At 40.4% G+C, this 16,460-nt stretch overlaps 1 protein-coding gene across 7 annotated transcripts in view; it reads left to right on the plus strand.

Annotated features, from left to right (window-relative positions):
• Window positions 1-16,460, plus strand: part of TLN2 (talin 2) — a 142,117-nt gene that overhangs the window by 86,245 nt on the left and 39,412 nt on the right. For all 7 annotated transcript variants that reach the window (XM_050978415.1, XM_030228226.2, XM_030228225.2 and 4 more), the window contains 11 exons: window positions 940-1,053; window positions 2,338-2,472; window positions 3,402-3,530; window positions 4,145-4,247; window positions 5,807-6,015; window positions 6,786-6,905; window positions 7,737-7,934; window positions 9,962-10,101; window positions 12,732-12,825; window positions 14,371-14,460; window positions 15,607-15,729. In XM_050978415.1, coding sequence (XP_050834372.1) covers window positions 940-1,053; window positions 2,338-2,472; window positions 3,402-3,530; window positions 4,145-4,247; window positions 5,807-6,015; window positions 6,786-6,905; window positions 7,737-7,934; window positions 9,962-10,101; window positions 12,732-12,825; window positions 14,371-14,460; window positions 15,607-15,729 — 1,455 coding nt within the window. The remainder of the gene's footprint in view (window positions 1-939; window positions 1,054-2,337; window positions 2,473-3,401; window positions 3,531-4,144; window positions 4,248-5,806; window positions 6,016-6,785; window positions 6,906-7,736; window positions 7,935-9,961; window positions 10,102-12,731; window positions 12,826-14,370; window positions 14,461-15,606; window positions 15,730-16,460) is intronic.

The raw sequence follows: 16,460 nt of genomic DNA on the forward strand, positions 1-16,460 counted from the left end.
ACTTCCAAGCTAGAATTCAGAGAAGCTGTTTTCCTCTTGTGTTTAAGCCATATTTGCCAAAGACAGTAGAATGCAGAAGGATTTTCTTCTGCATCCAAGGGCATTTATGAGGGGAACAAGAACAAAGCCCTTAAAGATGGTATTGTTAAAAACCACATCAACATTCTGCAATTACTTCTTGTTATGGTGCAATCTTAAGAAATGTTTTAATTAAATAAGATAGCTCAAGTATACTTCAGAATTGTGTTGTAGAGAGCTGCTATTTCAATATGAATTTTTAAAAAGAGCAACCTGGTGTTTACTGTTCATTCTAATTTTGTCTGGATGCTCATTTTTCAGATGACAGAGAGGATTAAGTATCCACTTTTTTATATTTTTGTGGTGGTGGTAATTTAGTATTGCACTGCTCAAGTGTTATTGTGAAATGGAAGGACAAGGCCCATGAATGTGGACAGTCCAGGAATCAAATTTTAGCAATATATGCTTGCAAATGCTCCAGCCCTGTATGAAGCTTGTGTTGCTGAAAGCCAAGGAAAAGTAGGCTGAGGTGCTTGTGTGTAAAAGAGAATGCTTTTCTGAAAGCAGGACGTGCTCTTGAAAAAATCTATCACCTTCACTACTGACATTTGAACATGCAAAGGAAATAATTAATACTTGATGTACACAATTCTGCATAAAAATCTTGGATTGTCTTATAGGAGCCTTTAACTAATAAGTAGATTGAATAATGATTTCTTCAGTAGAACATCTCTAAAAAAGTCCTATTGTGTATTAATTGGTTCCATGCATCCTAAATTAATTCTAGGACAGGACAGAAGTAATTTACTCAGGGATACTGCAGTTGTCTTTAAGGGAAGTGTGAAGGCTGCTTGTTTTATTTTCAGAGGATTTTGAGGTTTTATTTTTTTACTGAAAATATTTTCCCTTTGTCCATTTTAGAATGTTGCAGACCACATTCCTCAGCTGGTGCAGGGTGTAAGAGGAAGCCAAGCTCAGGCAGAAGACCTCAGTGCCCAGCTTGCTTTAATCAATTCCAGCCAGAATTTCCTTCAGGTGAAGTGAACCAATCCTTGCAGAAGATGTAAAAAGCTTTTTTTTAGTGTTGTATATTTTCATTTGTGATAAATAATCAGTAAACTGTTAAGAACCATGTAAGAAGTTCACTGCTGTGAGCTATAGACAAGCAGAATTTTGTTCCTCAGGTTAGGTGGCCAAAATCCACTTTAGCTATAGAGAGTGAGAACTGCTGACATTGAGGTTAAAAGTAACAAGAAAAAAGTATGTTTATGGAGAATAACCATTCATTGCTGTACACTTGTCTTCTGGGTTAGATTAAGAGAACAAAATGGAGGTAATTTAGCATCTTTCCAAGTAGAGGTCTGAGTATGTGACAGGCTGTTATAACCTTTTAGGCAAGGTAAACTTCATGTTGGAGCAAGAAGTTTCAGAATTCCTCAGAAATAAAAGGGAATGCTAGCATGTTTTTTTAGATATTAGCCTGCATAGTAGATCTAGATTGCTGGTTTGGGGAAAACACAGAATTTGACTGTGTGCTTTTCTATAACATCTTAAAATAGAAAGATATTGATAACAAAACTATTGGCTTATTGTGAACATGACAAGAAACACCAGAAACCAATTGTCTGTGTAATGGCATGATCATTACTTGGCATCAGCTAGTCTTACCTTAAATGTGAGGGCTGTTTGCAGGTTTTTATGGTCCTGTGTAGGCAGAGGGATCACAAACCATCTTCTCACTCTCTTTAAGTATTTGCTTTATGATTCCCTCTGGAGTCATTCACATGATTGATCCACCTCCCCTGTGGCTGTATGTGTGTACAGTGGTGATGATGAGAATCAGCAAAGGTTTTTAGTTGTATCAGTAGTAATCCCTGTGTAGAGGCATTGCTTGAATTACAATTTTAATTTCATAGAACTATGGCAGAGGTTAATATTTAGAAACTTAGAGAGAAATTTGCCATCTCTGCCACCTTGAGCTGATTGTACCACATGAATGCTGAGTGGCAAAATTTCACATTTCAGTGTTTTTAAGTAGTCTGCATGAGTATTCAAAGGCCCCAGGCAGACACTGGAACCAATGGAGTAGTCATTGTCCCAGTACAGCACAGATGAGTCCTGCTGCAGAGGGGTTGGAAATGTGACAGAATTCTGACAGGATGTCCCAGCTTAAGGAGCAGGAATGTGCTGGTCATTAAAGAAAAATCTAGAAACCTCATGAGTGTGTGAATGGAGGAAGCAGTTTTATTGAATCCCAAACCTTCTTTAAAGAAAATGAGCTGATAAAACTATTTGTGTTCATTGTTGTTCTTTGAACAGCCTGGAAGTAAAATGGTGGCATCTGCTAAAGCTGCTGTCCCCACAGTGACTGATCAAGCAGCAGCAATGCAGCTCAGTCAGTGTGCAAAGAATCTTGCTACCAGCTTAGCTGAGCTGAGAACTGCCTCCCAGAAGGTAGGTAAATACTGCTTTTAATCTGCTAAAACAAGAGGATTTCTTGTCCCCCTGAGGGAATGCCTCATGTTCAGGCAGTGCTCACCTCTCACTGCTGTATTTTGTGCAATTTGCTCAGACTCCCAGGTGGCCTCTGTGTCATGAGAGAAAGGAGAGGGAGAAGTGACAAGAAAACTGAAAAAGCTTCTGCTGCCCTTTCCATACCAGCCAACTGGGAGCAGAGTAGACAGAGCAGCATATCAAAACTCTGAGCTGCTGTTACATTCAAGGGAGAGCAGGGAAAAGGGAACACATCTTGTGCCCCACCAAGCCAGTGAGAACCCAGCTACAGCTCTGCTGTGCTGTAATTGTGAACTGGAATCATCATCTGTAACATTCAGAGAAGCAGAGGATCTATATTTCACACAGATTTCTAAACTATGTGGGGCTTGAAAAAATGCAGGTGGAAAGTCTGATCTTTTTTATGTGTGTGTGTACACTGAGGCCTGAGACCAGGACTGTAGCACTGAGGGGGCTACAGCTGAGCTAATGCTAGAATTTCCATCTCATACTGGTGAGTGTGGGCTGCCACATCAGGGGGTCACTGGGATTTTGGTCATGATGCACAGAGAGGCCACTGGTCCAAGGGGAGGTCCAGAGTGCCACAGTTGCTTTCTCAGTCCCTGGGCTGACTGCTGTGGAGGGGCATGCACACAAGGCAAGTGCACCTCATTCCCCTGGTGCCTCTTAGCAGGGTGTTATTCTCTTCACAGACTGAAAATATTGTTCAGGAGTTTGGAATCCATGATGTGTAACACTTAGAAGGCTCACAATGGCCTCTAAAGTAGGAAGAGAAATAATATGTGAGGGAGGATTAGATCTGAAGCATTTACTGTTTCTGAAAGTTGTGTACAGCTGCTAACAGTGGTGCTGATCTGATTTCTGAACAGGCTCATGAAGCTTGTGGCCCAATGGAAATTGATTCTGCTTTGAATACAGTCCAGACACTCAAAAATGAACTGCAGGATGCGAAGATGGCAGCTGTGGATGGACAGTTAAAACCTCTCCCAGGAGAAACTGTAATTGAGGAAGGATGTTCTTCATTTAAAAACAAACCAAGTTAGCTGTTAAAAACTTAAATATTAGAGGCAAAACAAGTCATGAAGCTTTGGAAAATGATCATGCTGACAGGATTTTGCACTGATTCTCTTAAAAATTGTGTTTGTTACTACTACAGCAACAGTATGTTCTGTAGTAGAGTTATAGGACTGTAGGTCTTCCTCCTCTATTGTACAAATTACAATTTGTTAGCAGCAATGTTTTGGTCCTGTCAAAAAGAATTTCTTTTCAATAGTGACAGTGATGAGAACTCAGATCAGCCAGTTCTAGTAGGCTTAGAAACTGAAATGGTTTATTTGGGAAAAAAGAAAAAGCCCTTCCTGGATGAAGGTATTTACTTCCATTGCTAATTGTAAAATAGTTTTATTGTTCACACTACCTAATATGGTAATTTATTTCATCCTGAACAGGGAAAACATGTTAGTCAGATTTCAGAGAAGCTGTGTGTGTATTCAGTAGTTGAGGTGAAAGTTTAGGTTTTTGTGGAATGAGGAAATTTTCAATACTACTTAAAACACAGTGTATTTTTGTTGAGCTTAAGCTAAGTAATTTGTCCTTTGCAATTTTTTTACAGCTTGAGAAATGCACTCAGGACCTGGGAAGCACATCCAAAGCAGTGGGTTCCTCCATGGCCCAGTTGTTAACTTGTGCTGCTCAGGGCAACGAGCACTACACAGGTACTGCTTTTTTCATAATGGCTCTGTGAAACCTCTGCTTTCCATCACCTTGAGGAAAGGTTTCTTGTCACAGACTACTTAAATCAAGTAATTACTTCATTTTTTTGTAGTGCTGACAGTGAATTGTGGTAAGTTATGAAGAACTGAGTGTGACTCACACTTCATAAAAGAACAGTGATGCAATCTGCTCTGTCTTTAATCAGAATAGATGGGGACATCTGTTGTTTTTGTAAATATGTGCCACTGAAGCTCTGAAAAGGCTGAAAGGCTGAAATAAAATGTATTGCATTTTAAAGGTCAGTGCCACTGGAAATGTTGCCATGTCCTTGCAGAAGGTTTAAAAGGTGCCTCAGATATGTTTTGAAGCCACAGAGTACAAACATAGTGGGGACAGCTTGGTGACATTCAGAACTGCATCTCTTCCTAGGTGTTGCTAGTTCAGATGTTCAGTGCAGCTGCTCTGGCTGATTCATTGAGCACATTTGCATAGTTTGAGGTAAAGCCAACAGGAAACCTGGGCACACAGATTCTACAGTTTATTTTTGTACCTGTACTTTTAGTTTAGAAACAAAAATGCCTTAATAAGAAAAATGCTGTACAGGAGGGACAAAGATATACTCATAGATGTTAAAATGGTCTGTGTCCTTATTTCTGTTAGAAATGAAAACTGTTGTTGCAAATGCTCCCATAAGATTTTTTTGTCTGGTATTACTGATAAAATGTGTTATGGCAATTACCACTTGATTGGTTATAATTGCATCTGGGCTCTAGAACTTACAATAGCTTTCATTTGAAGCAGATGGAATTTCATCAAGATAGCTCATGTTTCTGTCACATAGTTGTGCAGAAGTAGGCACCAGGTATCAGGCAAGGGAGTACAGATACTTGCAGCTGGTAATGAATAGCTAAATCTAGTAGCTCTCTTTTCATCAGATTGTAGGAAACCCTACAAAACAATGAGTTCCTTTCCAATAATTTCATAAATAGGAGAAGGAGACCATTATTCACAGAGTCCTATGCCTTAGCACTGGAGTTGATAGATAGAAGGTAATTTTATTACATCCTTTCTGTGACTTCATTCAGTTATTTTTACAAGTTTTTACTCACAGTGATGTTAGATTATATCAAGTTGTATCATTATTAATGTCTTTTTTGATTGCTTGAAGTTAAACTGTTATTGTGCTGTGGCTCTGAACTCCTGTACACCATTCTTGCAGACAATCACTTGCTCCATAGCTTGGAGTATGAGTTTTTCCTCATCTATAGGTTTTAGCTTTTCTTCTTTTTCAGTGCTTCACTAGGATGTTGTCCCTGGTATAGAGAGCTGTGCCCTGAACGTGGTCTTTGGGCTAGAACATTTACTTTATGGCTTCACTACAGGCATTTCAATAAGCAAATGATACTGTGTATTTCAAATGTGTTCCTGTGTGAAGATTTTCTTTTAAATTGCATTTGCAGTGTTATTTTGCAATAGGATCATTACCTCCAAGATCCTGTCATGCAATACAAAGATTGTCTTTAAAGGTACTAATAAAATCCTTGGTGCAATGTGACCACAGGAGTTGCTGCCAGAGAAACTGCTCAGGCCTTGAAGACTTTGGCTCAGGCAGCACGAGGGGTTGCAGCATCTACCAGTGACCCTGTGGCAGCCCATGCCATGCTGGATTCAGCCAGGGATGTCATGGAAGGCTCTGCCATGCTGATCCAGGAGGCCAAGCAGGCCCTGGCTGCCCCAGGGGATGCAGACAGTCAGCAGAGATTAGCCCAGGTAAGCTGGGATGTGAGCAGCTGCATGAGTTGTCAGACACCCAGTGAATTTACTCCAAATCAGCATTGAATAAGGAGAGAATGACAGAAAGTAAGGCTGATAGATATTTCAGACAATAACAATCTTAGGTTAAACAATGCAGATGGTATAAAGTGTGGTATTTTAGTCATCTCTTAGAAAAATATACAAGGATGCAGCTCTGTGCTTTTACCACAACAATTGTGAGGAGACTGCTTGAATGCAAAAGTGAGACAGCCATTAAACTGATAATTTTCAAATAGAAGATCTATATCCATGTTACATTCAAAAACAGAATGTATGTTTTCTTCAGGTGTGGCCCCACTTTGTTTGAATTCTTTAGGAGTCACAGGTTCTTTTTCTGCTGATTTGAAAAGTTCTAGAATTGGCCTGCATTGTAAATAATTTCTTATGAAGATATCTCTGTTTTAATCAGATACTTGTAAAAAGTGGCATGCAACAAATTTCTGTGATTGGTATATAGATAACTTAGGGGATTCCCTTATCTGCAGTGCTGCAGCCTTTATCCCAGGTGCCAGGAGCAGTTGTGGGGCTGCCCTGCCAGCACCATCCTATCCCATGGATGAGCCTAAATCAAGACTGCAGGGCAGCAAATGGAGATAGTTGCAGGTCTCAAAAATGTTCCTGTAAGGCTCAGAATGTAGGAACTGCTGGCTATGGAGCAGAGGCTGTGCCTCCTATTAATCAGCACTTAAACCTCTCAGTGTAATGTGTTCACCTGTGTGTTGTAGGTGGCAAAAGCAGTGTCTCACTCCTTGAATAACTGTGTGAATTGTCTGCCTGGACAAAAGGATGTGGATGTGGCCTTAAAGAGTATTGGGGAATCCAGCAAGAAACTCCTTGTTGATTCGGTAAGATGTCTTTTCATGTGCAAATATATTTTAGAAAACTGAACAGCAGATCTTAGTTCCTCACGTGTCAATTCATTCTTTAAATGAGCACTAAGAATACTTCATGTAAGCTGTGTTTAAGTTTATGCATCTTCAGGCAGCTGCTATTTAGACTGAAATATAATTTTTACAGTTTTATGGGCAAGGTCAAATGTGTCTGTGACTTAGGAAGGCAGTATTAAAATGGTATAGATTGGTTTTAACTTTTCTGTTTTGAAAATGGAAACTTAGACTTAACATTCTGAAGAATATGAAAATTAGAAAATTGTAGTTCATCGCCTACCTAGGAGTGATCAGTTTACTTGAAGGAGCATTGTGATCTGTCAAAAAATGCTTGCTCATTTTGTGTAAAGAGTAGAATTGTTACTTTGTTCAACAAACCTTTTTGCATTGGTAATTTGCCAGAAGGTTATAATATTTGAACAGCTTTTTTTTCTGCGTTTATCACTGACCTTGTTATCCTGTGAATGAAGGAGGAATTGTATTTTGATATGTTTGTGCAATGCCTTTTGATAAAGCCAGGGGGGTTTTTACCAAACTGGTTTACTAGAGAGAGTTTAGAGTAATTTTGAAGAGCTGCCGATACTTGTGTCCCTTGAAAAGCTTACAGGCTTGTCCGTCCCTTGAAAAAAACAGCAGGACAAGTTGCTGGACAGATTTCTGGTTGACAGCTGTCCCATAGTTGCAGCTCACTGCTCTGTTGCACTTGGGATTCTCAGCACGTGTTGAACTCTCCATGAAAGGCTGGTGTGATGTGACAGACAGTAAAATAGTGAACTTTGTCTATTACAGCTACCTCCAAGTTCTAAGTCATTTCAAGAAGCTCAAAGTGAACTGAACCAGGCAGCAGCAGACTTGAATCAGTCAGCTGGAGAAGTTGTCCATGCTACACGGGGCCAAAGTGGGGAGCTGGCTGCAGCCTCTGGGAAATTCAGTGATGACTTTGATGAATTTCTGGATGCTGGTATTGAAATGGCTGGCCAAGCACAAGTAAGTCCTTGATCATGTCAGTTGAGGGATAATCTTGCCATAATCTCTGGCAGTGCAGCACATTGTTTAAGTAGCACTACAGTGCAGCACAGCATGCTGCTGTGTGAGATGTTTGTTAGGAGGGAGTCATCTGGAGCTGTTATCTGGAAAGAAGAGGACTCAGCATTTGCATCTTCCACAGGATGTTGGTATTTGTTTCTGTGTCCAGTCAGAAATACAGCTTCATACTCCTCTGTAGTTTGAGCTGCAAAGGTACAAAGGTGTGCTGAACCTCTGAGCTTGTGGAAAGGATTGCTTCTTTTTGGGAGTATAATTTAGGTGAACGCTGTTCAACATGTATCACCTTTCTTTGCTGCTTTAGAAATGCTTTAAGTAGATGAAGGAAATGATGCTGTGGTATTGCTCCATGGTGCTGTGGACCTGCTACAGAGTGGAGCAAGCCCTTGAAGAGGGCTGCCTAAAATGCCATCCTTGGATCTGACAGCAAGCACTTGGGTTTGTGTTCAGTGATTTAAAATCTGGCAAAGTTCTACTCTGATGAGCTCTAACAATCAGAAATGTTGTCACACATTACTGAGCTCATTCCTGGTAGCTGGAGATAGCACCTTCAGTTTATCTTACTGGATAGAGTTGTGCTGAGCTACAGTAATTGGTCATTTGGCAATGATTAAGCATAACACATGTCAGCATATAAAAAGGAATTGTGTATCAGAAGAGATGGGAGGACTTGAAGAAAAAAGAATCTGCAGATGGTTTTACCCAGGTTAGTAGGAAGACCCTGCAAACCTAAGAAATGATTGCCACTGGAAAATGGCCAGAAGGTCCTGAGTGTATCAGTCCTTAGAAGTCATTTATGAAAGGTCTCTCTAGAACAGGTACTTTGCAGATAGAACTGACTGGAGACATCTGACAGTGGTTGGTGGTTATTCTCCATCAGGACTCCCTCACAGATGTTCCAGATGTGTGAAGTGAGTTAGGCTCCATATACAGCTGACTCTGAAAGTGAGCAGTAGTGAGGTGCCTGAGTGTCTCTTTAGCTGTGGACCACCCTGACTTTTAGAATGTTTTGTTTGAGGCAATTCAGTGAAGGCAGAGGTAGAAATGATGCTGCAAATGGCTGCTTGAAATGAGAATCCAGCTGCTAATGACCTTGTAGCCCTTGTGAATTTGCTGATCCTGCTGACACAGGGGGTGGTTATTATTCTTAATTATTAATGGCTGATCTTTCAAATGAGAAGACCTTCTGTGTGTAGTTATTTGGCCTGAACAGAAGCAATACCAGGTACAATGGGTGACTAGTAAAATGTAGGGGTAGGGAGGAAGTAGAATGTAGTAAATATAGAGTAAAAGCTATTCTATCAGCTGAATATTATACAACCCCTTTACCTATGAACTGTCTGTTAAAAAAATGGGTTCACTTCTACTGATCACTGGCAGAAGAATCTAGTCACATCTGTTTAATGTGAAGATATAATACTTTTCTGTAACTGGATTTAAATACAGGTTTCCCTTTTCAAGCAATGTCTTAAAATAAGTAATAGAACATCCAAGTCAGAATGTTGACCAAAGTAAGCTTATAGGAAGTTATTTTATTGGGAAAGATGACTTCCTGGAGGATATTTTTGTGTGAGCAATCCCAGTTAGATGCTAGAGAAGCCTGTGGGCTGCACAAAGGGTGCCAGAGAGCCTGCACTGACTGAATAATGTAAAGCAGTTGTGCCAGGCAGAGACACATAAGAGTCTTGTCAACAAAAGCATTGTTCAACAAGTAGGGAAGTTTCTCCATTGCTCATTTGTGAATACTACCACTGTTAGAAGCCAAGCTATTTGTTGTAAGGGTCTTTTTCTGTTATGTAAGTGAAGCTAGAGGCACCTGTGTGGGTGAAGGATGGTTTGAGCCATCCTTCTCTGAGCTCACCTGTGTCAGTGGTTTCAGGTGGATAAACAAACTGGGTTTCCATGTGTGGTTTTAGCACTCTCTTGATTGCTAATTTTGTTCTTAATGTTATGCTGCTCTGGCTTTCCAGACTAAAGAGGACCAGATTCAAGTCATAGGTAACCTCAAGAGCATCTCTATGGCTTCCAGCAAGCTGTTACTGGCTGCCAAGTCTCTGTCTGTTGATCCTGGAGCTCCTAATGCCAAGAACCTTTTAGCAGCAGCAGCAAGGTAAGAATGTGTTGCTTGCTTTGTTTTCCTGGGATATTTGCTTTTCTCTGTGGTATTTATATTGTGCTTTTATATTGTTCTGCTATTGACAGTTAAGTGAGTGGCTGGAACCTGTAGTTGTGTTTAAATGGAAGTAGGCCAGAGGAGAGTTGCTGATGTTGGAGTAGTTCATCAACTGGTATAACTTGTTACCCTTGGGGGAAATAGGAACAGCGTTTGAGGACTTGGCCTGGTTTTTGAAAGGAACCAAAAGTATTTTACTTACTGTTTTCTCACCATCTGTGTTCTGACAAGGCAATAGCTAACATTAAGCTTCTCAATCCCTGAAAGAAAAGAAATAGAATAATATTCTTAGATAAAATGCGCTTAAAAATAGTAGCTACCTATTACTAACAGTGTGCATGTGTGTATGATCAGGAATGCTTGAAAGGGTTAGATACTACATTTCTGCAGTGGAGCATACACTTAAAGGATCATAAACCCACTCCCTGAGTAAAGGGCTCCTTAAGAACTCACACTACTTTACTTTGTTGTATTTTGTTTTTAAAAAAAATACATCTGTCTTGTCTCCCTGGAAATAAATAACATCTGTGAAAATGATAGATAACCAAAGGCAGGCTGCTTAAAAGCGAAGGACTCACATGAGATTTTGTTACTGCTGCAGCATCAAACTGCTCCAGATTTCTGCTTTAGGCTTGGAGCATTCCTGATTGGAATGTAGAGGAATTTGACCCTAGTGAAATCCAGGTAGTTGCAAGTTCCTGCCAGGTTGGTATTCCCTCTGTGGAAGCATGTAATAGACAAAGGGAGGTGAGCCAGATCAAGCCTTTAGCTGTTCTGTGTGTGTGCATGTGTGGGACCTTACACAGACACCTCATAGCTGTGGGAAGTTAATGCTGCACCAGTTCTGTTTGTGTTTAAGGTGCTAAGGTGACACTCCCCTGCTCAGACCCTCTGTTCTGGCTTGTGACAATCTGGCCAGGGCTCTCTTCTCTTTCCCTGCTATGACATGATAGGGGTCAAATAGCTGTACTTTGTTTTTCATGAAAATGAAAGAAGAGGCACAGCTTCTTTGTTATAAGATAGTTTCTCTTCTTATTTTTCTCTCATCATCTCTGGTACTGTGATTAGTCTGGGGGTTTTGCTGGGTTTGTTCCCTTTCTTCCCCGTTTGCACCAGCTGTAAGAGACACCAGCTTTTTCAGTAGTCTTGTCTTCCTTGTGGGGGCATTTTTCTTGACCACCTCTGACAGGGCAGCAGCACCGGCTGAGTTCCCTGCAGGGTCCAAGTATTTGTGTGTTCTATTTGATGAAAACAGATGTGGCATTTAGAGTCCTAGCAGTCCTCTGCTACTCTGGGACTGATGTTTGATGGGTCACCTTCCTGGTTCCATTGTGTCCAAATGGTTTTCAGAGTAATGTTTGTACACTGGCTGGATTCCTGGGAGAGGTACTTGGTGTGTAATAATCATATTTGTGAGACTATGTGACCTCTTCTACAAAGCTGATAATTCTCTCTCTTCAATTGCTGATATTCTCTGAGTCAATATGAATTGTGTCTCAAATTAAAATCAACAGCAGACAAGATACTTTTGTGTGAAATTTCTCTGGGAGTGAACAGAACTTTCAATTTTTGTCATATATTCATTCCTATGTCTGTATGCAATGATTATTTTCTGGTGCATAGAAATCACTGATGTTCAGCAGGTGAACACCAGGTCCTCCACAAGGACACCAAAGCTGCTGGAGTCTCAGTTAAACATGTCTTTTAGTTTCCATTCTTTTTGCCCTGGAATTTAACATAAACATGTTAAATGTAATAAGCACATCCTGTTTCCCATTGTAACAATAGGATACCATCCAGCCAGGTAATCATGTTATTGATCAGTTATCAAGTGCCTGTTTTCTGAAAGGGAAAATAAAGCAAATGCCATTCAGTTTCCAAGGCCAGAGAAAAGCATATTCTCCATGCACTTGAATTTCACTGATTTTTTTCTTCCTCTAGATGACACTTTCCTGAGTTGTTAGTCATGAGTCTGAAATGAATGTAATTATAATGAATTTTGCCTGGTATCAGAGCATTCATCAGAAAGATTGCTGTATGTCAAGTTCAGCCTGTGTGCAGGAGCTGTGAACTCCCACAGGAACAATGCCTTTGCATAACTTGTTCTCTGGGTATATAAACCTAAGGGAGAATAGCAGTTATTAGTTAAAGAGAAAAAAGACTGAATCACTAAGATACTACAGAGATATATAGCAGGATTGTGTGTATTAGAGTGTGTCAGACAAGACTTTGCTAGAGAAAGGTAAATAACATTTACTTTACGTTCCACCATTGTTTTCCTTACCAGTCACTTCTTTCTGGATCCTTTAGGCCTTTTGGGGTGGAAGTTGAGAAATTATTAAATTAATGTCAGACCTGGAAAAGTGCTGGAATACCTTTTAGCAGCTACACTATGTCACTGTGCCAGTGTAAGAAGTTGGCCTTGGCCTGCTGCCAGGTGGTGTTCTGTCCTTTAGTAGATGATCCAAGTTTTAGATCTTTATGCAGTATACATGTAATGACAAAAGTTTTACTAAGAGGAATAGTTCAATTTTTAAATCCACCTTTTTTCCTCCTACTCTCCCCAGAGCTGTGACTGAGAGTATAAACCAGCTCATCACCCTGTGCACCCAACAAGCTCCCGGGCAGAAGGAATGTGATAATGCACTCAGAGAACTGGAGGTATTTTATTATATTTCAAAAGTTCCTATAAATAAAAGTGGGCCCCACATGTTTGTTTCCCTTGTATTCTGTGTCTGAATGGCTCCTGTTACTGTCCTCTCACTTTATCTGTGGCAGGGGTTTTAACTGAGTACAGGGTGAGCATGGAACCCATATAAACATCTGGTAGGTTTGGCCAGAATGAAATTTGCTACCCTGTCCCCATCTTCTGTGTCCTGCCCTCCAGAGATACACTTTAATCCCTAGTATTCATACTTATTGTTACTTAAGGAAGAATCATGACAAGATAGACCTTTCTACTACCACCAGTGCACTGGAGGAAGCTGCAATGTCTTGGTTTTTCCACTTGCAAGAAGTTGTTACTGACATCCCACTTTAGGATGATGTTTGCCATCTTCTACCTTGACCTTTCTCAGTGTAGATTTTTAATGCCTTGTTTCTGCCTTCCCTGTCAAACTGATGCCATGTGTGTGTCAATACAGGCTCTTGCAAGATGCGTTCTTGAACCTGAGTGAAAGGTTTGGCCGGCTAAATAATGGGTCAGTTGAAAGACCTGCACTAATCACAGACAGGGCCACTTTCAGTAGGAGGAAATAATCTTTTAATTTAAACTAGATATTTGTTGTTTACTGTCAAGGTCAAAACATCAAGGAGTGACTGGCCTGTGTGGAGAGCATAAAATGACAATAAGTTTTTTCTTTCTAGCCCTTAGTATCACAAGGATACAAAAGTCATTCCAGGATATTGTGATTTTTCTTAGTATGCAAGTCCATATTGATTTCACTTTCATCAGAAGGATTAAAAGTCTTTTCTGCATATTTGGCAGTAAAGTAGTGTTCCTTGAGACTTGAAAAAAGGTGTGCTACAGATGTTTTTATGTATAAAAGAATTAGCCTCCTGCATTTTGCAGCTTTTTACAGGTTTTGTTATCTAACTGCATTCGTTCTTCTTAATGAATATGTGACTGATTGTTACATTGTTGTATTCAGGACTCAGAATCACCTCAAAAAAAGAAATTAAACCCAACTATATGTAGTTTCCTGACAGAAAATTTTCCTGTGTTGGGGGAATCTGTTGACACTGTAAGAGACAGGCAGGTGGTGGATGTGTACTCAGTTCAGTACCCCTTTGTGTTTCCAGACAGTGCTCAACAAATGGCAGCTGTTTTTCTTATCACTTATTTAAATCTGTTTATGTAATTTAAAATAGTACTGAAAACATGTGTTACACTGTTGACACCTGACAGAAAACCAGACTGCCTCATGTCAAGCTGAGCACCTCTGACCATATATCACTCATCACAAACAGGAGGTAAACTGAACTTCCAAGAGATTGGTGGTGCACAAACATGGAGTTCCCACAGCTCAATTCCCGTGGGTGTGGTTTCCTGCATGGCACACCCTCGGGGAGCGTGTAGCTTTGGTTCCTTGCTGGAGACAAACATGTAAGATTACACTGGGATAAGCAGAATAGGATGATGGTCTGTGTTCTTCCCAGCTCAGTATTTCAGACTCTGTCAATAATCAGTTGCTTTCATTATTTCAGACAGTTAAGGGAATGCTGGATAACCCAAATGAGCCTGTGAGCGATCTCTCATATTTTGATTGTATTGAGGGTGTCATGGAAAACTCCAAGGTAATTTCTTTTTCCCATCTCTGTGTTAGTTATAAAGTGTGTTTAGATTTTCAAAAGTTTCCACATGCATATTGAATGTTAAAGGTGCAGTCAGTGTTTATAGCTAAAATGTCTGCTACACTCCTTGATAAACTCTACCTGAGATAGGTCTCTTACAGGTAATTTCAGGTTTTGGTCACTCAAAAGGTGTATTGCCTCAGTAAGAAATTTTAAATTAAGTGACTGGTACACAATGCTCTGAAAGCTTCTCCTCTGTCCCTTCCTCTCCTGTGCACTAGACAGCATTTAATACTTAGGGTGCTGTATTTTGACTGCAGCTATGTTAGAACAGCCCAAAGCACAAATGGGAGGGCTTGGCAATGAAATCCCATTGTGTTGTGCTGTGCAGAACAGCTTTGCCAAATGTCTGAGCAGTCCAGACACCCCACCACATCAGAAAACCTGTGGGAAACCTCTCAGTTACTTTTAATCAAACTCTGCTGTACATCTTCCTTTGAAGCTGTCTTTTGTGTCCTTATTATTTGATTTGTTGGAATTGTCTCATATTCCTCCTTCTGTAAAAGAAAAAGGCAGTACCTAATGGATGTGTGTCATCTTGTATCTAATGCTCTACTGCAGTCAGAGCTCATTTTGAATTTTAAATCCAAGAGAACTGAATTCACTGGGACATAATGTGGGAATTCATCTGCATCCTGACACTGAGATGGCTCCAGAAGTCTAGGTGCAGTTTCATTCCCACTGAGCTTCAATGACTTTGGTTACAAAGATGATCCTGTAGGTGTCAACAGCATCTACAGGACTGTCATGCAGGCTGTCATGCACTGTTCTGCAGTCTGTGAAATGCACCTAGTGCCAGGTTAGCTGTTATGACTAATGGATGGCAGCAAAATTAATGAGGGGTAATTCTGTACCCTCTTGGTCATTTGAGCTGCAGCAGTGCTTCTGCTCCCTGCCAGTCCAGTGTTGGTGTGCATGCCTGATCCCTCACACCACACAGAGCAATGTGCCCAGTTCAGTGAAGTCTAAAAATTCTGAAGCTAAGTCCAGGGGGTTTGTGGGCCAAAATTGGTTTCAGGCCAGCAATTGCTTGCCTCTAAGTGGTAGGGATGCATATTTGGAAGATAACTTTGTTTTTTCATTTCTGAGGTTCTTGGAGAATCAATGGCAGGCATTTCCCAGAATGCAAAAACTGGGGATCTTCTAGTCTTTGGAGAATGTGTTGGAGTTGCTTCCAAGGCTCTTTGTGGCCTCACAGAGGCAGCAGCTCAGGTAAGAGACTAAAGGCTGTAAAGCAATTAAGTTTTTATTTTTTAGCAAGCTCATGTTCTGGGTTTGTAATCTTAAATTCACTTCCCTGTGGGCAAGCAAGTGATGATTTTGTATTACACGGCATGTTCTGTGTAGATCCCAGAAACAGCACAAACTGCAGGAGGAGCAGAGTGCAAAAACATGAGTATTTTCTAAGGAGGGGAAATGCCATCTAGAAGGAAGCTTTGCTGAGGATAAAGCAAAGCTGCAGCGTATGGAATTCGTGTTTGCAGCTCAAAACTATTATATCATAGAGAAATGCACAAAAAAGCCACAGTGAAAAGTAATGAATCAAGTTCTAGTTTGTAGAAGTTCTTAAGGAGCACTACAGATTTCAGACATTGGAACTGAACTGTTTCAGCTGTTCAGATACTTTTGGAACAACCAAAATTCTAAATAAGGGTCTGATCTCTGGTTTCACTGATCTGATAACTGAGTGAACTATAAAGAGCTGATAGTCACCTTGGTGAAGGATTTGGCTGGGGGGGATCATGCTCTGCATCTGAAAACCTCTTCTTGATTTCCCCAAATGTGTAATTATGGACTAAATCTCCTCCATATCTAACTCTGAGTTGCCTTACTGGCATATTAAGGTGACAGATGATTCTATCTGTAATAGAAATGAGGAATTTTCATGTCTGATTGTAACAATTCAGATCAGTTGTGGTTGTTGAGAGGCATGAAACTTATAA

The sequence above is a fragment of the Serinus canaria genome, chromosome 10, assembly GCF_022539315.1.
Source record: "Serinus canaria isolate serCan28SL12 chromosome 10, serCan2020, whole genome shotgun sequence".
Classification (NCBI taxonomy): domain Eukaryota; kingdom Metazoa; phylum Chordata; class Aves; order Passeriformes; family Fringillidae; genus Serinus; species Serinus canaria.